Source organism: Lagopus muta, chromosome 6 (assembly GCF_023343835.1).
Source record: "Lagopus muta isolate bLagMut1 chromosome 6, bLagMut1 primary, whole genome shotgun sequence".
NCBI lineage: Eukaryota > Metazoa > Chordata > Aves > Galliformes > Phasianidae > Lagopus > Lagopus muta.
In genome coordinates, this window is record NC_064438.1 from 16,063,874 (window position 1) to 16,086,240 (window position 22,367).

At 42.3% G+C, this 22,367-nt stretch overlaps 1 protein-coding gene across 2 annotated transcripts; it reads right to left on the reverse strand.

Annotated features, from left to right (window-relative positions):
* Positions 1 to 752: 752 nt before the first annotated feature.
* Positions 753 to 21,751, reverse strand: CHKA (choline kinase alpha). Of its 2 annotated transcripts, XM_048949973.1 has the most exons (12): positions 21,280 to 21,751; positions 18,110 to 18,221; positions 11,013 to 11,066; positions 7,699 to 7,812; positions 6,982 to 7,115; positions 6,627 to 6,731; positions 6,207 to 6,265; positions 4,589 to 4,676; positions 3,942 to 4,050; positions 3,367 to 3,473; positions 2,964 to 3,045; positions 753 to 2,188 (listed from the first exon to the last, which is right to left on the reverse strand). In XM_048949973.1, exons 1-12 carry the CDS (start codon positions 21,612 to 21,614, stop codon positions 2,129 to 2,131), a joined length of 1,359 nt encoding a protein of 452 aa, XP_048805930.1. In that variant the 5' UTR covers positions 21,615 to 21,751; the 3' UTR covers positions 753 to 2,128. The 2 variants fall into 2 exon arrangements, with proteins under 2 accessions (XP_048805930.1, XP_048805931.1); XM_048949974.1 differs by lacking the exon at positions 11,013 to 11,066.
* Positions 21,752 to 22,367: the final 616 nt, after the last annotated feature.

Genomic DNA, 22,367 nt, shown 5'->3' on the forward strand with positions numbered 1-22,367 from the left:
CTAAAGTAAATGTTAAAATAATTCAGAGAACTCACCCTTAGCAGGCAATCTGCAAGAAGAGCCACACGCAGCAGAACCTAAGCAGCGCTCCCAGCTGACTAGATTGGAACCACCTGCATCCAGCTCAGCCTAACACACAGCACCTGGGAGAATACCACCCTTCCAGACCAAGCTCGCTTTAAAGGCACAAGACAGCACGTTTGGTTTTTTCCCCTCAGAGGAATACAGTCCTTTCCAACTAGCTGCCTAACATCACTCTGAGTTGTTGCCCTCCCTGCCATTCCCACTGGATTGACTGTATATGCAATAACACACATTAAATGAAGCCCTCAGCCTTATAAATTACCCAAATATTCATACTACAAAAGCTTCACGTGGTGTGCCAGTAAAACTCAGTACATGTTCTCAACTTTTAGCAGCCTCAACACTGCCCTGTTAACTGTTTAGAGCAGTCAGCAGGACAGTAAATTGCTTAAACCTCTTCTTACCTCTAAAGCCATACATTTTAAACCAAGCTTCAGCCTACCTCTCATTACTTGCTTTAATTGCCCTTCTTCCTCATGTAGTACTATCAGTACTCAGCTACACAGTAACTACAAAAGGTGCAGAAGAGAAAGCCCACAGCATCAAGCCTCAAGTTTAACTCCAGCTTATCTTAAAGGCGGAACCAAAGTATTTCCAGAACAGATTGAGGCCAGAAACTGCAGCTGTTTTACTCTGCAGATGAAAGGAAGACTTCAGAACATCAACTATGATCTTTTCAAGTGCTTTTATATTTATTATAAAGCATTAATAATTGTGTATGCAAAATGATTCTCTATACTAGAGAATAAACCGACAGCTTTTACAAGTTATGCAATACAGTACATGAAATGCTGCACATTTTCTTCAACTGCTTGGAACAGTATTTGCTATACAAATGAAAAAAAGGGTAGACTTAAAAGTTTATTATTTATAATACAGTGTGTTAGAAAGCACAACAAATAATGTTCAAAATAAACAAGTTCCCAAAAGTCTAAAGAAATCTTTAGATGACATGTACAGAGATTATACTCAAGTTTCAATATACATGTTATTGTTCCCCACGAGACGCCCCACTTTACTGCACTGCTGGAACATGATGAAAATTGGAGGTACAAGAAAAGCACCTCCCAAGCCACACAAGCACTGGACGGGCAGAACAGCCACTTCCTGAAGTGTTCTCCGCAGTCTTTGGCTTTAGTATTCCTTACAGACACGTACCGAGGCAACGCCAGTCAAGAAGAGAGATGGGATCCAATCTGTCAGTCTCAGTGTCAATCCAGTTGTCTGGGGAGTAGCTAGAGTAATTCAAGGCACTCTTCCCAGTGCTGACCGCCCACAGAACCCCTTGTGCTGAACGCGGCATTTCAGGAGACAACCAGGCTGGGCTAAAGCATGTTCTTGGAGGATGAGGAATGAACGGTTGAAGACAAACTCCTTTGGAATGTCCAGTTCAAAGTTCATTCATACTTCACAGGCACACCAGCTTAAGAGAAACATTCGTGTATACGCAGATAACACTTGAAAGCACACAGCTTCCATGCGTTTCCTTGCTTTATGGTTAAAGTGGTGTAAGGTATCAGCAGCTTTGAAGATAGTGTTCACGGGGCATGTTGAACCTAATCTCACAGTAAGATTTGAAGCCTACTTCACAGTGTAACAGTTGTCGCCTTTGCTTTTCCTTCTCATTAAGAGGCAATGTCTACAATGTCTACACCTTTACCGCTGTTCTGCTTACAACACTCGTCCTCATGACAATAAACCCCTAGAAAACGTACAGTAACACTGTTTGCTCCGATGCAGGTGGTATTGACACTTAATTGTAAGCTTCCCCCAGTATATAAAATATCTTCTAGATTAAATTCTAGATTAGAAGGATTTTAAGATATTGCACTGTTGTATTTTACTTTTGCCTCTCAATCTCATTCCACATACTTATGAAACTGTAAACAAGTCATTTTTATACAGTCTTCAGTATTGTACTCCTGCCTTCCAAGGAATTGGAAGTCAGTGACACCTTCGTTACAGATACAGTAGCCTAAGCACGGTGAAAGTTCTGTCCAGCTGCCCTCTTCATACAATAACCAACAGGCCACTCCTCCCACATTCATACTTGGAGCTTCTTCTTCTGATCAAAGTACACATCGAATCGGGATAATGCATATTCCTGGTGAAACACAAAACATTGAAACAGTGAACAGCCACATGTCTATGTTTGGTATGGGGAAACAATGAAGGTATTAACTGTGTTACCTTACTAACCCATCAGCCCAATGAACTTGATCTATTTGCTCAAGATAATCTCCCTAAAGGATTTCTCGCCTCTAAAGTTTCCTCCCATATTTTACTTCAACCAACACTGTTAGCTGCTGCCACCAAAACACCAGGGTAAAAAAGGGAACTAGAAAAGTCAAGATTTCACCAGGAATGGTTTCTGCAACACTTTCTGCAAGATATTCAGCATACCTTAAGGTTATATCACTTACAGTACCCTAAACACCTTGCATCAAGAGTTCATCTGGAAACAGAAGCTACCTGGCATTGACACTGTTGCACAATGGGTACCAACATGTTCTGTGTGCTCCCTGCAACCACTCACTTTTCCAATTCATACTTACTGTTCCCCTCTTGCAGGGGATCTCTTGCTGCAAGAGAATGGCTTCACTGCAAGGCAGTCACACCACGGCAAGGTCTGACATGCACAGCTAGTCTGGCTATGTAACAGTGAAAGTAATTTCTGAAGTTTCTAGAATCCTAGGAGTTATCATTAAAATGAAGGAGAAAAAGCTAGTAACAAATGGGTGTGGGTTTTTTTTTTTTAAACTCCACTTAGAAGTTTTAAGTTGCACTGAGCAGCCATTTCATTTACTCTGATAATGTATCACAGGTTACTTACCACATACATTTTTAATCCAATGAAACTTTATTATTAAAGAACTTACCAGGTAACCAAATTCAATGGATGAGATCTTTGCTTGTATAATAGACCACAAACCCCAGAAGAAGTGTGATGCAAGAGCAAACCTGAAATGACAAGACTATATTTACTATAACAGCCAACCGAGTGCCAACTGAACTCAATGCCCTGTTAGAATACAAGCTGTAGTTTGGGGGTGGCCACACCTTTTTTTTTTCCTTAAAGCATGATACTACACAAAATTCCATTAGCTTTCCTAATATTTTATTTACTCTACTACATGCATATCACACATCTAAAGCTTGCAGTTGACAAGTTTTTCTTCACCATACAGAAACTGCTTAGCATCTTCTTGGCTGAAGTTCCTCTGAGGTACAGAGGTGGGTATCAATGGACGTTTCAAGACAGAGCCAAGAAAGGTATTTTACCTATTAACTTCTAGCAACATTTCTTCTTCTAGTTTGGACTTCTCTTCATTGCTCAGATTTTCAAAGCCATCTTGGAATGCAGACAGGTAACTGGAGATAAAATGAAGCTAGAAAGCAAGTAATCAAAAAATGTTACAAACCTGTCTCAAAGCAGATTTGCTTCTTTCAGAATTAGGCAGTTTTGAGTATGTTGTATTTTTTCCAAACATAGACAGTGCTAGAGTTAGATTAATGGCAATTCCACTAATTGCTTGGAAGTCTGGTTTAGGAAAGGACAACAGCTGACATCTTGCTACTGACAGCTAATTTCACAGCAGCACTCCACAGCTATTGGACTTCATTTTTGTGGTGCATAGCAAAAAAAAAAAAAAAACAAAACACAGGAGAAATTCTACCCTGAATGGCTGTTACGAACTTTGTACAGCTTTAAAGCAAGTAGTCAGGATTATAGGAACTACTATACATGGGAAGCCATGGAAGAAAAGTTCTAGAAAAAAGCAAACCTAAATTAGAATTGGAGAGTTAAGATCTGAAGACTGTAGACAGTGGCTTATTACTTATTCTTATGTGCCCACCTGCTGCTTCTTTGAAGGATATTTAAGAACACTAGCTTTGAAGAATGGATACTTCTCATATGTGTAATCATACATCCATTCACAGAAGTGATTCCCAATGTCAAAGCCTCTGGAAAAGAGAAAGTCTTTATTTGTACACCAGCCATTTGCTCTTGACTGATCAAGTTTAGAAGCACAAGGCTACTTGGTACAACTCGCTGCAGTTTTTGCTAAAGGAAGTAGTTCATCTGTCATTTCTCTACAACTTCTTCGCGAGTCACCAAAACCAAGTATAAAAGATGGACAGCTATTAACAGAAATTACCAGCTACATGTAGACAGATGAAATACACAGGTAAGCAGTACATCTCAGCACTAAGTCAGACACATCTAGCATTAGCATTACTTCTGTCTGTAGTAAGTGAACTAAGTGAACAAGCTCTTCAATCCAGCAAGCTCCAGCATCTGTGACCATATTTTCTGAGCTAAGCCTACACCCAAAGCTGTCAGAACCAAGGCTGTTTTGGTTAATTACATCTGTAATTAACCACTAGGTCCAGAACACAACTCATTAGGAATAGACATAACCAGCAGCTCAGTACTTGCTCATTCTAGCCTTAAAAATGCAATGCATCTTCTTGCTCAACAGAGAAGAAGAAAATGACTTACCGGTAATTATAGCTGCTGTATTCAAAGTCTATGAGCATCAGCTTTTGTTTTTCTGAATTCTCCCTGCCTTCTAGAAGCAAGATATTACCTAAAAACATTAGGAGAATATTATAAGATAATGTTTATACAGACAGCATACTCAGTCACAGGGAAATTACAGAAAGGCCATACTGTGTCTTAAGAAACACTGTTCAGATAATCCCAGTTATCCCTTACATCTATACATAAGAGTAATAGGAACAGCCAAGTTGCAAAGTTGAGATATATACTATAAGCCTTGAAAAAGCAGAAAGCAAAAAAGTTTTCTTCTGTGCAGGCAGGGAGGCACATCTGTTCCCCCAAAGCTCTCACTTTGCTTACAGCACACGAGATCTAAATTATACAGCATCTCTCAGACCTGCACGGCACTATCATTGATCACACAACACTTGGGACAGAAATTGCTTTTCAGCAGCCTGAAAGCCATGGACTCAATCACTCTGCTCTTCTATGTAGCATAATAGTACCTTCAGAAAAGCTCAGCCTCTTCCTGTATAAGGAAGGTTGTTTTATCTGTCCTTCTATTCTCTTTATCACAGTAACTTACCAAAAACTTGTAAGTCTGCCCGCAGTCAAACGATAACAGTTTTGCTACTGGTAAATCAATTTAGTGTAATTCTAATTCCTGCTATATTCTGCCCACTACCCACGTGTTGATCTGATTTCACGTCAAATCTAATTCACCTACCTTTGCACCAGTAACACAAGCACAGTATTTTCCCTATTCCTTCAAATATTCACCCTAAATCTTGAAAATCTAGCTCCCAAAGCTTGTCTGAACCCTATCACACTGCAAACTCTCCTAGTACTGTACCTGGAATGAGATCCTGAATTCTACTACTGTTGAGACAGCTCCTCATTCCTCATTTCAGTGGCTTTTTCCCCTTGTGCTCCCTATCCCTATGTGCCTGTCCCCTGGGGCAATCCTTTTCTAGGCCCATTCCTCAGCCTTCACTAGCAGTGTGGGGACCCCTGCGAACACAACAGCTCCACACATGGTCCTGGTCTAATATCCTTGCAGCTCAGCCTAGCTTACCCTCTGTACAGGTAAAAGGACACCCACATGCAGAACCTCAAGCCAGCACCTCAAGCCTTGCCTCCTCTCTCTTCTCCCTGGACAATCAGCTCACAAAAAGTGCAATTTCCTACATGACTCTCATAAAAAGGGGAAGTTTATTTTTCTGATGTTTCGTACCAGTGCAAGTTGAGAACTGCTGACTCAAACTCCCCTAATCTCCACTTTCACCATTCACTTCTTCAGCTCTTTCTTTCACAAGGGCTACAGAATATCCTATCTCACTCAAGGCTGCAAAGATGCTGCTATCAGGAAACTCAAACCTGTACTGAGCTTGTGTACACACTCAGCTCGAGTGATGACGCTTCAGTCATTCTCTTCATTAGCCCAGACAATCATTAAGTCAACGCATTTTGCCTTGCTGCTGATGCACACTGGGAGTGCACAGGCTGTTACTTCAGGTCAGCAGCCAGGCAGTACCTTGGTAATACGACTGCCTCTCAGAGAACAAACAAGTGGTCGGAAAAAGGCTCAACACCGCATCGCTGAACAAGGCCAGCTTACCTTCCTGGCAGTCGTTGTGGCAAAATACAACTGGTGATGAAGTAGCCTCAAGCATAGCTCTAGAAAACAGCAGTACAGGAGCCAGTAAGTAACAGATCACCAAGTTCAGTTCAATTTCTAGGTAAAGGATGGACTTCGTTGTAAGAATTTGAAGTGCTATTTATTTCTAGCAAGAGCCTGTTTTCTTTATTATGAGCGGAAGATCAGAACAGAAGTAGGACTTTATTGATCAGCATCTGAGATCAGCAAGTGATTTTATTCAATTGTAATAATACCACACACAGGTTGGCTACAGAGCCACAAAATCTCCAACTTGTAGAGTGAAATGAATACAGGGTACTATGCAGTACAATGCACTTGAACAAATACACAAATTGATACTAAAACTGAGACCAAGAAGACAGTTGTAGATAAGCCTACCTTAGATTTTTCATTTCCTGGGGTAGATTGTAACTGAGGAGTTTGTTCAGTTTCCTAGTTTTGGATTCTCTAGTAAATTTTATCCTCAGCACTTGATTTAGATACCTGTGAAAAATAAAGATAACAGTACAGTGCTTATGCCAATAAACAAAACATCTTCCCACATTAACATTAAACTAAAATCGAGGAAGTTTAAAAATAAAGGCTAAAGAAAATGTATTCTCCCCAAATAATTTATGATCATCAAATAACTAAGGAATGTTTTTTTTGAGTACTGCCATTCAGGAAGAATTTCCAAATATCAAGTTTACAGCAAGCCACCTTGTTCATGCACTTCAAATAGCGCATAACTTACTTTTCCATTGTCCCAAAAAGCCACTTAGGTTCCTTATTAAATGGCATTTTCATGCCATGAAATATTGCCATCTTCTCAGCTATTTCAGCAGATATGTCGGGCAAGCTCAGTTCTTCAGTACTTAGTTTCCTGCTCTGTAATAAAGTACAGTATCCTTTAAATACAGTTAAGTGAGAAAGATGAGTACTAGAAAGAGTTAGTACTTCAACAATACACTTTTCCTCATCCCCCCAGTATGAACTTAAATTGATAAACTGTACTTGGAAAAGCTGAGTTAGCTAGGCCAGCTTACTTAGGACTTAATCAACTCTGCTCTAGATCAAGACCTGGGGAATATCAAATCTCACACCAAGAATACCCTCAAAGCAGACTAAGTATAAATATTTAAGGACATCAAAAGCATCTGCTCTCACTGCTTTTAAAGGAAAGTGTTACTCTACAGCTTCCAATGCTATGTTTGGTATCTAACAAGTTTTTTATCTTCATTTATTAGTCTCTGCTACAGCTGAGGAATTTTTAGATATCTCCTCCTGGCAAGAGCTGTAATTGGGCTCTCCAACACCCACTGTAACTGTATTGAATTACAGCTAGCAATTACTGCAGACTGCCAAGTATTCCATTCCCACATCCCTGCTTCTCTGGGCAGCTCAGAGACCTTCTTGTCACGATCAATTAAAACAACTACCAGCCCACTAACTAATTATGAACAGGACTTACGGGAATAAATTCCTCCAGTCTCCCCTGTGGAAAGATTCCATACAGCTTTGGGCCAAGAGCTCTCTCTGCCAGAATGGCAAACATAACACTTTCCAAAACCATGGCTTCTGCCCCCTGAAAAAGAAAAATTAAAAAAAATATATCAAAACATGATGTGGTGCCTCCAGAAGAGTTTAACAAGTCTCAAACTGGGGAGAAAGCAAGTACTATTTAGATACCATTGCATGGGCCAGGACAAAGGAAGACTATGCAAAAACCAAACTATTCTCTCCTCCCTATGCTGTCGGAACTCTGCAAATTTATTTCCAAAGGAGCTTACCCTGTTGAAGCATCAGCATGAGCAGTACCTCATGAAAGGACAGTTTAATCATGCAAGTGAATAAAGTGAGTGACTGAACTAACCAGCTTTTCATTCAGAAGAATGAATTAGGGTTTGTTTCTACTAAGCACGCTTTAGGTCTTCCCTCTTTCTCTTTTTATTAGAAGGAGAGAATAATTGGAACTCCCACTAAGGAGGCAAGGGTGAATAAACATTCTTCCTTCACTATGTCCAAACATACCTCAGCCTACATGAGGTTTTCTTTACATCAATAAACAGCCCATAACAATCACAGGCCAGCAGGCTTTTTTTATATGAAGTATGTCTCAAACATACAGTTAAAGTCACTCACATACAGCTTTCTTGACAGATTATTTCTAAAACTGAAGCCATAAAACAGATCTCCACATCTAGCAACTACATCATCAGGGATCCAGCTGTCCTTACATTCAAGAGGTTTATGAACTCTGCTGATATTTGAGCAGCTCACCTCAAAACCTGACCCACCATACTAACAAGCCTTAAGTAGCAAGAGCACAGAACTAGGAAAGCTCTCAGGTATTTTGAGCTACACAGCCTTTTGTATGACTATATTCACTGCAGTCTCAGATAGCAGCTAACCCTTTTTATTCAGGTTCTACTCTTAAGCAATCTTCAAGCAGTTTCACAGCTTTTTTTTCCTAATGACTGTCCTACACCTTACTGCACTGTTACACTCTCAAGAAAGTGTAGCATTTCACTTTGAAGTGCAGCAAAGACTAACAGCCGCACTCTGAAGTATTAGCTCCAATAAAAAGCAAAGAGGCCATCAAGGAAATCAATTCAGATGACTTGCACGTGAATGCAGTAAATCCATGCCCTCCACTATTTCTCCATCTCAGCCGAGGCAGAACTAACACACCAACAAGAGAGATATATATTATCATTTGACATGCTCTTAGCTCCACAGTGAAAGTTCTAAAGCCTAACACCAAGCACCAAAAAGAAAAGCTAATTAGATGCAGGTTACTAAATGTCTACCCCAACGCCAACAGATACTGAACTTGTGTGTTGCTGGTACAACACCAGGGTGTTCTAAAAGCCTCATCACAGCAATTCTGTTGGTTGTGCCCACTAAGATGTTACCTTCTTGATTTCACATCTCTCACTGAAAGAGAATTCAGGATACTCAGATAACAGCAAGTGCCAAAGCAAAAGAATGATCTTATGCATGAGGAGTAATTGAGAAATTTGATCATCTGTAAAGATATCCTATAAATCTCCAGTCCACTTTCTACAAGAGAAGTATACTTTTTCCCCTGAATTCAAGCTTAAGTATTCCTTGAACCCACCTAAGTTTATCCCACAATTTTATCCTAAGAAAAGTCAAAAGAAACTTTGATAGCCATCAACAAAAAAAAGCTCCAGACAGTTGACAATGCTAGTGTTTTTCTATAGTGCTTGATCCACAGATTACAACCTCAAACCAAACTTTAATAGCAGAGTTCAAAGGGAGCATGTTTTTCACTCACCCTGTGTCTGATCTTATCACAGAATCACAGAATGGCCTGGGTTGAAAAGGACCACAGTGATCATCTAGATCCAACCCCTTGCTATGTGCAGGATAACCAACCAGCAGACCAGGCTGCCCAGAGCCACATCCAGCCTGACCTTGAATGCCTCCAGGGATGGGGCATCCACAGCCTCCTTGGGCAACCTGTTCCACTGCATCACCACCCTCTGTGTGAAAAACTTCCTCCTAATATCTAACCTAAACCTCCCTTTCATTAAGATTCCCCTTAATGCATCAGGAGTGGTAATCAGAGAGATCTCCATTTACAATTTTGGTTACTTTTCTTATGGTTCTGCCTAATCCTAATTGCCTACCACACTTGAAAATGCAGAACATTAAAATAATCCACAACTACGTGCTTGCAAGTTTCTAAACGCTGTTTCAGCAGTATTAATAAGAATGGCTGCATGTCTCCATGAAAGATCTGCCTCCAGACAGAAATTCAGGTGAACATTACCCAAACACAGCAGCAGGAGTTGAGTTTGAATGCTCTCAGACCTGGCACTTAAATACAAAGGTTTGAATGGAGCAGTCAAAGAACTCCTCCTGCCATAAGATCAGTCACTTGAGAACAAGGGCAGCTCCGCGAACTTCATGAAATCTCATCTAGACTTCAAAAGTAGACTTTCAAAAACAAACATTTTAAAACCACCTTAAGGTGAGTTGAGTTCCCCAGAAAAATGCTTAAGCCATTTCAAATTCTCTGGAAGCAAAAACAATACAAGAAAAAAAAGCAGCATTTAAATTTGAGTTATATGTATTCCTCCTTAACCACTGCCAAAGCCTTCACAGAACTGAAAAATGACAGTACAAATGATAACGTGTAAGAAGCAAACCATCTGGCTAACAAGCTGCAATGTTACCCCTAGGAAAAACACTGCCAAGGTAAAAAATCTAAGCTACCAAAATTCTGTTCAGATGACTATAAAAAACTGCACTCTGGCAGACATTATGCTGGATGAGCAGAAGTGGTTTCAAACACTAACAGTGTAAAGTTTGCAGAATGCAGATGATTCAAGCACAATGCTCATCAAAACCATTTTAGGTTCAAAAGGAACTCCCCAGCTCCACATACTTTCCTCAGAATCAAGTTTGATCTATTACAGAGTAGGGATTAGGTAGAGTGCTGATCCTTCTCTAGCACCAAAAGAAGAGCCCTGCTTCAGTAGTTACAAGGGCAAGAATTGGTACAAAACCATCTACATTGAAATTGGAGTGTTTCATGTTAATGTAGAATACTTAACTATCTCCAAACTACGCACAGACACGCACATCACTGTATCACTTTCATGAGCAAATAGATGTGTTTTCTTCCTTACTTTTCACAGTTTCTAACACCACAGCCCAGGCACCAGGCAGACTGAGTACTGGTTCAGAACAAGCAGACTCACAGTATTTCCCTATTTCTAAACTTCTGTTAAGCAAGCAAATATAATTACTTACTTGCAAGTCATTTTCCTTTTGAGACTGTTCTGATTCTCCTTTATTACAGGACCTCTATGGATGAGAAAAAGCAAGCACAATGAGAAGATGAAATTTAACACGATTAACCTGCAACCACCAGAACAAAGGGAGTAGAAGTGCCAGCTACAGTTAACTAGATGTCTCAACAGTGTCTTGATCTGTGACAACTACAGCACTAGCATCCATCTGACCTCTGACCGCAGTCCTATTCCACCAATTCCAAAACCTTTCAAAAGGATGTGCCACTGAGACCAAGCCACTCCTGCAAACAGCCCAGGAGATGGGTTTCAGGTGTTTCTGTTCCCCAGTATTTCAAATCTGCATGTCAATGCATCACAAGCTTAAATATGTGCTTTTAACTTAGAGAAAATTAAGTCCCTCTGAACAACATCTGGGATGACATTCTTCTTGCAGCTAAAACACTTAAGAGATAAGCTACATAAATTACATAAGAGCCTTTGAAGGACTATTGGTAAAGCTCGCAAAGCACTCGTTTTAAATGTAATTTTAAATGTTTATTTCCCCTAAATTCTTTTGGCAAAGATTTCCTTAATTATATAAGGAATATATATATTGTCCAGGCTGTTATGTGCACATACCACTAAGTATGCAAATCCAGGATTTATCTTCAAATGAAATGCCCACGTAAGTCACATCAGCAAGAACTGCAGTATACAAGCAAATCTTTAACCAATTCCATGCAAAATGTACTGTGCTAGGCTTGTTGACTGTCATTACAAAGCAGCTTCAGAGTACCAAATCACATCCTCAGCAACCCCCCCTTCAATGGCACATGCTTTTAACAGAGCCACGTTTAAAATTCAAGCCGTAATAAAAGCCTTGTCCTTTAAAGTTCTGAAGGTAAGGAGAAGAGAAACAAATGTTTGCTCAGATTTAGCGATAGTTTGTGGCTGCTACTTTACGTTGCAATTCCACCATAGACTGTTTAAACCAGACTGAGTTTAGAGGCCCATGAAGGCAGCCTGCATCTCCACCCTCTGAATAAAACGTGTGATTCACAGAACCGTGTGCATACCTTTCTGTCCCAGCGTTCTAACATGTCCAGAACGGGTGGAAATACGAACTTAACAGAATACAGTTAAGCAACACCAGCTGTCTTCAGTACAATACAACAAGCTAAAGATTTACACGAGCTATGCAGTTACGTTATTTCAGAAGCTATAGAAGAAGTATAGTTAACATGAATCCATGGTCTTTCAGCAAGTACTTCCCATTCCACTAGGATACTAAGCTTAAAACAAGACAATATGAAGACTACTATTAGTTTATATTCCTTTCAAGGAAATTAATAAAGTCAAAACGCATTCACTAGAAGCTAAATGTGTAACTACACGATAGCATTTAAGTAATGTACAGAGAGCTTCTCTGAACAAGCATGTCCTACATCAATACCACTATTGCATCTTACAGATTTTTCTTGAACAGTCAGAAAGTTACTCACCATCCAGGAGTCTTTCCTGATTAATGGTGCTCTCAGAATGGCTCAGTTCATCAGAAGGTAAGCAGATTAGACTTTCCCCTAGAACCTGAACTGGCACACGCTTTACAGAAGGCATGTGTAAAGAGTTAGCCAGTTCTAAGGACTCCACCTCAAATTAGCATCAGAGATATCCTAATGGCATCCACTGTGCCATTAGAAGGAGGCAGTTAGGGATGTTACTGCAGAGTCATCAGAAAAGGAGACTTCTGCAGCACCCCTTCCTCTTTTCTGTTCCCTCAGCATACAGCATTAGCATCCAGGGGAGGATGAATGCAAAGCAATTCGCAAATAACTTGTAGATAGGAATGGGAGCTTGGAGAGGATCAGACTTCACAAGTGGCCATGTGCTCAGCCTAGGATTAGCACAGTCTCCAGTACATGCTGTCAATGTGAACGAAGTAAAGCGGGATGCGATTTCATGTAACAGAAATTCAAGAGTTAAACTCTTTAAAGAGTTCAACGGATGTTCAAGCACTAGGATTTGATTTTCTGTCTGCACAATCATCTATGAGAAGAGGCTCAAAGCCAAACATCTCAGATGATGAGATACCATCGCATAGATATTCATCTACATAACCAGCTCACCCTCTTGGCTCAAATAGCCAAAATTTCACCTGTTGCTTCTATCTTTCTTTTTTTTTTTTAAACTCTTCTACCACACTCCAACTTATGCCCAACTTATTCTGGGAGCTATTTACTTTTATAGCAACGAGATTTTATTTACTCAAATAGGAGAAGGATTAAATAATTGCTAGAGGTTTTTAATCAGCCCTTCTGAACAGAAATATCAACTAAGAACAGGCATGTGCTCAGCATCCCTGAGAACAAACTGAAATATCTGTTCAATGGTTGTTACTGTGAGAAGGTTTATGCTCAAAGCAAATTCAGAAATCTCGCTACACTTTTTGCTAGAGAGGATAGCTAAATGCACAGAGACAATAAAAAGTTGTATATACTCTAATTTGAAGTTCAGTGATCATGGAAATTAATTAAATGCAGTACATTTCAGGTACGAGATCAAAGTCCTAGAAGGGGAGACACTCTGCGTTATCTGTGATTAGAAGACAACCAGATTGTGTTTACACACCTGGCAGTTTGATACAGAGAACGGACTTCTTCCAGCATTTTCTCCCTAACTCCCCACATTTATTTCTTTTGTAATTAGAAGACAAATTCTGTTTAAAAAGATGCTTGACAGAAGAACTCTGTCGAGGGGGAACAATTTGTACCTTTTTTCCCAAGTAGCTGCAAGCTCTGCCTGCAAATGTAACACTTTTACATTAACTCCACTTTTCTGCATACACTCTGCTTTAGTTGTTTCCAAGTAGGCATAAGTCATAGCACTGCAGTATCTCCAAATCCCAATTACAACACTACAATGCACTGACTGAGAAGTTACAGCAACAGGGGAAGCTTTCTCTCATTCTAGAAGCTGGCAAAAGACATTTATTTGAACAGGGTGGGAACACAAACAGTTTTAGATACAGCAGTGACTTATTTCTGCTCCTGAGAACCTACCTGCCTTTCATCACTGATCCCTGCTAAGCCCGGAGAAACACATTAATTATAAAGTCCTAGTATTTAACACATGTAGGACTTGAACTAGGAATTCTTGCTCAAAAGCCACAAAGACTTCTCTAATCCTCTTCATTTCAAGTTACCATTTCCTTCTGAGGGAGCAGAGGAAAGGAAGGGGCAGTATTTTGAGATTTTGTTATTGCTCTAAACATTCAGATGCACAGACAGTAGCTGGTGCTACTTAAGCCTTATTTTTAAACATTGACATCCAGTACTAAAGAAAATGAAAGCTGTAGAGAACGCTCCAACTTCAGAGATCTCATACTATACCGTGAATCGTGTCTGTCACCTGGAAACCAGAGTGCTCTAGGCACGATCGCATGGGCAAGCCTGCAGCAGAGAACACATGCATATACAACTAAAGTGGTACATTACCCCCAGAACACCCTTAACTCCACCCAACACAAATATATCCCCGTAAGAGGCGTTTCGTTTCTTTCAAGCCGTCTGCCAGCGCCAGGGATTCGTAGTTACTCCATGCTACAAACAGACATGGACACCAACAACCACAGAAGACGTTGATAATTACAGTTACACAGCAGTCTGCATTTTATTTAGTTAAAAAAAAAATAAAAGGCAGCAAGGCAGGTATGGAAAAGGATTTGCCACGGAACAGTGGCAACCACTTATGCTTATTCTGCATCTGCTCACAAAGAAATTGAGACCACAGATGAACGTTAGGTATATTGGTTTGTTTTTCCTCATTTCTATGTAAGATTTTCTTTTAGCTATTGCAAAGTAACAGTCCCAGTGAAACAGAGTTCAAGGTTCTTTTGACACGTGTAAAAGAATGGGGATCAATCAGCATTTTACTTTTCGACAGGTGAACTTCAAAGAAATCCACCTTAATTTGGGCTTTTCTTTTGTTGATGCTTAACATATATTGAGACTCTTGGTATTTCTAGGAGGTGGGAATTTTTCCTTTTTTCTTTTTTCCTGAATTTAAGTAGAACTACTACAGATCACTGTATATGAAATCCAATCTTGAGGTCTGAAATGGCATAGTGGAGAACTTTTTGCTTTAGTCGTTGCAGCTGAATTTAGCCAACAGTTCAAGTCATTTTGCAATGAGGAAGTCGTATTTTCAGTGCTCCTCTTTAAATTTAGCTACTCAGCCGGAGCAAGAATAAAAGCAGGGTAAGACATTTCCCTTTTTCCAATGGGTGACATATCTGCATTGTGCCTCAAACACTTGAGTTTTAATGTGGTTAGTACTTTAACCTGTCACAAGCACAAATTCTTGTCTTAAAAAAAGTTCTGCTCAAGGATATACTCAAGAGAAGTCCTTGATTTTTAAACATCCATGCCAGTGCGACCATTGGTAACAATGGCCAAGCTAGCTCCATTCATCTCCACCCAACTCCCCCCAAAACATTCATGCACACAAAGAAAACTGGCTTTAACATATCAGTTATGACAGAGGAAGGCACAGTGCCTTCCCTGCGTGGCAGCTTTAGCCAACTGGCATGGCTTCTATTGGATGAGTTTCATGTACTGACATTTGTGTCTTCCAAGATTCATAATAAGCAAACTGGGGCTATTTTCAAACTGCTGAAAAGGTTCCTTTAAAAGGTGGCTCAAAGAAAATGATGGTGTCAGTATTATTTGCCCAAGTTAGTGAGGAGCTCCTACTTTTCGCTTCTACCCTGTTCAAAACTTTTACTTCAATTCATCAGCTGTATCTGTATCAATTTGGTGCAGACTGCTACAGATCTGCAGTACTCACAGGGACAATAAGAGGAGCTGATATCATTGTTTTGTGCTCCAACTGCAACAGAAAACAAGATGGGCAGGTGTTAAAACACACTACAGTGACTCAAAACGTAAGTGGTAGCTACTAATACCCAGTGTCAGTTAAAGACAAGCCAGTGAGAATTAAGTCTTGATTTTAGCATTAAGGTCTCAAAAGTCAACTTAAGCGGTGTCCCTTGATTTCTACAGGGCTTTAAACTCAAGTGATGTCATTAAAAAAGTTAAGGATCACTCTCTCATAACAAGAGGCTTGTCATAAGATTCTGCTTAAGCCACGCTGCAATCCATAAGAATCTTAAGTCAGGTTTTCAAAATACCCCAATAAAACAGTTTGCTTATATTTTAACTTGCATTTAAGGTACAGGGGCTGGAAGAGACAAATGTTTGTTGACAAAAAATTGTGAACCTCAATGCAATCTGAAAGTTTTACCTTGGGACTTTTTCTGCTTACTTAACCTTTAGTGAACTGCACCAACAAGAGCAGTCATTTCACTGCCACTACGGAAATAAAGGAAGTTAGACATCTCAAAAGATCCTTTAACCAAGAGCAGAAAGGTTAGAAAGTTATGAACACACTTTCAATTTTCAAACCAAATTAGTTCCCTGATTTTAGAGCCCCCAATTTTTGTTGATTCCTTCAGCAAATAGGGGCACAGAAAAGACAAGAAAAACTCTAAGGGAAGAGAAGGGCAACCAAACACTAGAGTCTGCTGTACCTTTATTAAAAAAAAAAAAAGGGTGATGGGGGGAGCACTACATTTCTTCACAGCTCTTGGGCAACAGCAGTTCTATCACTACACTAAGCTTTACAGCCCATGTTCCTAATGAAGACATCTACATATCAAGTCAGTACTGCATTAAAGCCATTAACAGTTATGAAAAAAAAATGGTATCACCAATCCTAGTCACTTCAGAAACAGTTTCTCCAAGTTTTTGGGTTCCTCCCCCCCCCCCCCACTTTATTTTTGTTTTTTCTTAAGCCAAAGTACAGATTTAAACTGGAATTAATCCACTTTTACACACTTGTTGTTTAACTTTCCCAACACACATACGGTGGTGCAGCCAAATGCTCCGTGCTGTTTCAACCCACTGCAATCTTTTACATTATTTCTGGTAAAGTCTGCATCTCGCATTACATAAAAACCATTTGAAAGCCACTTAAGTGATTGCATCTAATGAGATTTTTGAGTCAGCTTGGTCAAAGCAGAGGATGCAGGAAGAATGGACCAAAATTTCCACAACAGTCAATCTCCTGCAGATACTGCATCAGTTTTTCAAAGCAAACAACTATCAGAAAATATCACAAATTAACAGATAATGAAGGCAGACAGACCCTCTATGTCAAATAGAAGCTATTGTCAACAAAATGTAATTTTATGAAGCTGCCATTTTTCATAAGGCTGAACACTTATGGTGATTTACTGCAGGGTAATCAAATGTCCAGCAGAGATGGATAAGACAAGATCTGCCATATAGTCCTACAGTAATAGCCTGTAAGCTTTAGAAGAGATCATCTCTACAAGATTTTTCTACAGTTTCAAACAGATTTGCTAACTGCTTCTCTTAAGGTTTGACAAATTTAAATGCTGTTTGCATTGTACTGTTTTCACTGACAAAAAAAACCCAAAGGAACAGCACAAGAGTTTGATGAACATCTCGTTTCATGCCAGCTATGGGGCACATCAAACACTTGGGAAAATGTATTTTGGAATGAGATGGCTATATGGCATTGATGTTCGTGCAACGTTTTTATTACAACACCGTAGATCAAGTCTTCCCATAGCACAAGGTCTCTAACAAAATGCTTGAGCACTGTATCAGTTAAGTCTGACAAAAAACTTCAATCTCAGTTGTAAGCCCTACTGAGGTAGAAATTAAATGGCTTAGTCCTCTGCAGTCCTGCTAGTTATGCCAGTCCTACATCACTGTACAGAAGCAGATTTTAATAACATTTCTAGAATACCACAGTCCAAACTTAACACCATATACAAAGCATTACTGATCAAACAGATAGCAAATGAGTCTTCAGCTGATAGACGCCAGCCAGGATCTGCGTAGAAAGGAGTGTAAGTTCTAGACAAGAACAAACTATAAAGAGCACTGCCTTAAGCTAGCCATCTACCCCACAGCCACTAAAACACATTCCCAAGCAGATAACACAGCAGTGTGTCACAATGAAGACCTCCAAACACATCTCAATCAAGCTACAGAAGCCCCCCTCTCCCAAAGCACTCCGTGTACTCACCATCTGCAGGATTGCACCGTACAAGCGCAGCAGAACTTTCCGTGGTTCATCTGCCACTGTCTCAATGGAGTCGGGTAGCGAGCACTGAAACAGCATGTTGCTGAGGCCACCTCTGCCAAGAGAAGGGTATGGATTATTGGCTAATTTGGATGAACATTCCCTTGCTATCAACTGGAATCACACTAATACACCTTTTACTACAGATGACTGATGTACTGATTGCAATCTTATCACACAAAGTGGGGAGATCTGCACTTCAGCCACTCAGGGGTTACATACAGGTATGCTGACTTGTCATGTAATCAGGAAAAGTGACAGCACCCGTGTTTTACAGCTTTACAGGCCAGATACCAGATGAAAGCAGTACTTCCTAGTTTCTGGTAGTCAAACTTCAAGAACAGCTTACTAAATCTGCATTTGCCTTACCAAATAGTAATTTTGCATTAATTCCATTGCCCTCAGTATGTTCATTAACAAAAAATTTCTGCAACATCACATATACTTTGAGTTGGAAAGGACCCACAATACTTTGAGTTGGAAAGGACCCACAATACTACTTCCTCTTGCAGCAGACAAAAAAGCACTGAAACTTCTGGTTTACTGCCAGAATAGAAATGCAAATCACATCTACAAATAAAAAAAAAGCCTTGTATATCTCATCGTTAACAACACCTTCCAAAAACAGATACAATCCAAAAATAGTAGCTAACAGAAAAGGGATGAGGAAGCACAAATGCAAAAGCTTGGTAATTTTTACCTGCAGCATGCTACTTCTTCACCTTACTGAAGTAACTCTAGTATCTAAATAGTAGTACTTGTGTTGCAGTTTGCAGCACCACTGCAGTGCTGCTCTCCTCATCACCCAAAGCATCGAAGTACAGGCATTTAGTGATACCCACAGTGAGCTCTGATTCCAGAATCTGCACAGATCCAAAATGCAGTGGATAACTTCCAGTTCACAGTCCCAGTCTGATACTCACTTTACTGCTTTTTTAAGTAATTATTTGGGTTCTCTTACAATCCCTCACATTAGTCATGACAAAAAGCAAGAGGCAGAAGTTGTTAGAAGGGAATTCTAATTTAGGGAACCTAAGGGAATAAGGGAACCTGCTTTGGCAGGGGGGTTGGACACGATGATCCCTGGAGGTCCCTTCCAACCCCTACAATTCTGTGATTCTGTGAATCAGAAAGACTTTTCCGAGAGCCACCAAGAAAGTGGATGACTTGGTATGTATCTACTGGGAGGTGACTGACAGAAGAGGGGCTGGACTATAGACTGAGAGCCAATGATTGAGAAGACAAAACCTGAGCAAATAGGGTAAATCAGCAGCTGTACAATGCGTTCAAGAAAGCAGACAGAAGAGAACCAGGTGGCTTGGCAGGCATTCAAAAAGGGATGCTTAGGGGAAATCATATGAAGTGAGCCATGGGGGTGAACAGGTAGGAAAACCAGGCAGATGGAAAGGGTAGCAAATGAAGATCAGAACCCAACCACTCAGATGCAATCATAATGTTGGTTAGTTATACCAACTACAGTTCTGGCTACAATGAAACTGTGCTAGACATTTTTCTGAAATATTTTCTAGACCCTGAATGAAAATGTTGGCATTTAAAGAGGAGAAATAAACACATAGAAACTCAGTTCATAAAATCTACTGGAGAAAAACTGAACAAATCCTGTCTCATCACTCTTGTCACATACTCTGCCTGCATACAGTGCATTCAAGTCCAGAAATCTCTCTCTTGGACCCCCTCCAGACAAACAGCAGCAGCAAACTACTCAGGCTGAACTCCATTCAACAGAAGTCTCACTAGTTTTACACACTCCAGAACTTAAAAGTTACCACTAATCAAGGAAATTAAAATGAGGGTAATAAAAGGGAGCCTACTTCAAATTGCCAAAGGGTAAGCCCTTCCAATCACCTATTTGCAAAGCCATCCATAACTTCCCAGAATCACAGCCACAGCAGTTAGGTGTGCTCATACCTGCGTTCTGATCGACTATTTGCTCTCTTTGCTCTCCAAGAAAGCATGGGCCAAAACACCACCAATTCCCACAGTTTAACCCATTCTGAAATGTCAGCCCATCGTCAGTTCCTGCCAGCCAGAAGACACCAACTGACTTTTCAAGTGCATCTCAGAGAGGAGGATTCCAAGAAATACCAGAATAACTGTGCTAAACCCTCAGGCTTTAGAAATTAAGTGCTTACAGCCAGCAGTGCAGACCGACAAGGATGAAAGCAGAATCAAGCAATAGGGATTACGGAGACACCAGTCCAGTCTATCGTTAAGGAACAGTATCAGTTTTCTTAGATTCTCTCCCTTTGTTAACTCATTACGACTGCTGCCAAGCGAGAACTAAAAGCACCCAGGCCTTCTGTGCTGGATTTCAATCAATTACTTGATTTTAAATACATTTAGTGGGATAAGCCAATCACACTCACTTTGATATAGCAGAGACTATCACGACCTTTCAATAGGACAGATAGCAGCTTGGCAACTTCATCCACCAGTTCCCTCAGAACTGGTGCACAGATCCCACTGGGTCCCACCTTCAGGTTCTTTAGGTGGTCAGCTGATGTTTGTCAGCCGTCCACACTTTGTTACTGCTAACTAAGGGTATTTACGTGCATTTTTTGTGTAAAAACAAAAAAACAGCCCCATAAGCATTAAGGAGGCAAAACCAGGAGGACTCGAAGGGAATTATAAGCAGTGCTGCCCTCTGAGAAGACAAGAGCGACCACCTCGGGTCAGGCAGAACGACGGAGCACCGGGACACCGACCGAGGCGTCACACACATACACAGACTACTTAATTCGCAAAGATCTGCCACGCCGCTCGGAGGACCCCTCCGTTTCCATCCCAGCCGCCCGAACCTCCCTCAGCTGTCATCGCGCTGAGTCACGAGCGCCCATCGCAGCACCGCAGCGGGGCTGGAAGGAGCCGCGCCGCCCCACCTCCCGCAGGACGCGTCCCACCGCCCCCCCCGCGCGGATACGGGCACGAGCCCGAGTCCCCTCCGCCCGCCCCCTCCCAGCGGGTTTCGGAAGGAAGGTAAAGAAAAAGAAAAAAAAACGAGGAGGACGAGGAGGAGGAGGAAAGAAGCGGCGAGGAGAAGTGGCAGCGCGCGGTCCCCCAGGAGGCAGCCCCGCCCCTCCGCCCGCACTGACCTGATGGGGCTGATGCGGAGCTGCTCCTCCCGCAGCCCCCGCCAGGCCCCCGGCAGGAACTCCTTGCACCACAGATAGGCCCTGCGCCGCGTGCGGGGGTCGAGCGGCGGCTCCTCCTCGGGCGGCGGCGGCACGGGGGAGGCCGGGCTCACGGCACCGCCGCCTCTGCCCGCCGCCGCGGGGTCCTTCCCCTCGGGGCCGCCGTGGGAGAGCGGTGAGGGGGGCTGCCCAGCGGCGGGGAGGACGACGCCGCCCCCGCCGGAGCCAGGACCGCAGCCCAGAAGGAGCCCGAGAGGAGAGGGGTCGGCCTCGCCGTTACAGAACTTGGTCTTCATGGCGAGAGGGGGCGACGGCGGGGAAGGGACGTCGGGGCGGACGCGCGCGGCGGCTTTCACACTACCCTCTATCTCTCTTCGCAGCGCCCTTCCGCCGCGGCCGCCAACTGCGAATGAGCCGCGCGCCCCCGCCCGGCCCCCATTTTATAGGCAGAGCGGCACGCGGGCCCGCTCACCTCACGCCTTTTCCCCCCGCTCCGATTGGCTCTCGGGTCTCAGCTCCTGCCCAGAGCGAGGCCGAGGGGCAGGGCCGCGGAACGGGAGAGCGCCTTCTGCCGGCTTCCGGAACGCCCGCCGATTGGTGCTCGCTCACCCAGGAGAAAGAAGGGGCGGGCGCGGGGCGCGCTGATTGGCCGCTCCTCTGTCGCCCTGGTAACCGGCGCGCGCAGCTCAGGGTGGGGGGGTCAGCGCAAGGTGACCCCGCCCACCTCCCCTCTTCCCTTGCGGACCCTCGGCGGTAGCGGCCCGGCGCCTCCCGAGGCACTTCGTAATGGGACGTAGGTGGGGGGCTGCAGAGGTCCGAGGAGGTGAGCGCTACCGGCGGACCGAGGGGCCCGGTGCGTGCCGTGACTTTCCGTCTGCGCCGTACGATTGCGGTCACCGAGAGCGTTTGTTCAACGGTCTGCTTTTTACGGCGAGCTGCCGGCCGGCTGAGTCAGCTGCCGCATGCTGGAGCTGATTCACGGCCGCGTGTAAGTTCGGCTCGGGAGAAAGCGCACCGCGCCGGGAGCGAAGGCGAACGGCAGGAAGGCA

What these genes read in the sequence shown, in the direction of transcription:
- CHKA (XM_048949973.1), bottom strand. Translation starts at nt 21,614, where the DNA reads ATGAAGACCAAGTTCTGTAACGGCGAGGCCGACCCCTCTCCTCTCGGG. An exon ending in ACGGTGCAATCCTGCAGATG is followed by an intron (nt 11,067 to 18,109) that starts GTGAGTACACGG and finishes TCTCATCCATAG; the next exon opens with AGGTCCTGTAATAAAGGAGA. An exon ending in CCACAACGACTGCCAGGAAG is followed by an intron (nt 4,677 to 6,206) that starts GTAAGCTGGCCT and finishes TAATGTTTTTAG; the next exon opens with GTAATATCTTGCTTCTAGAA.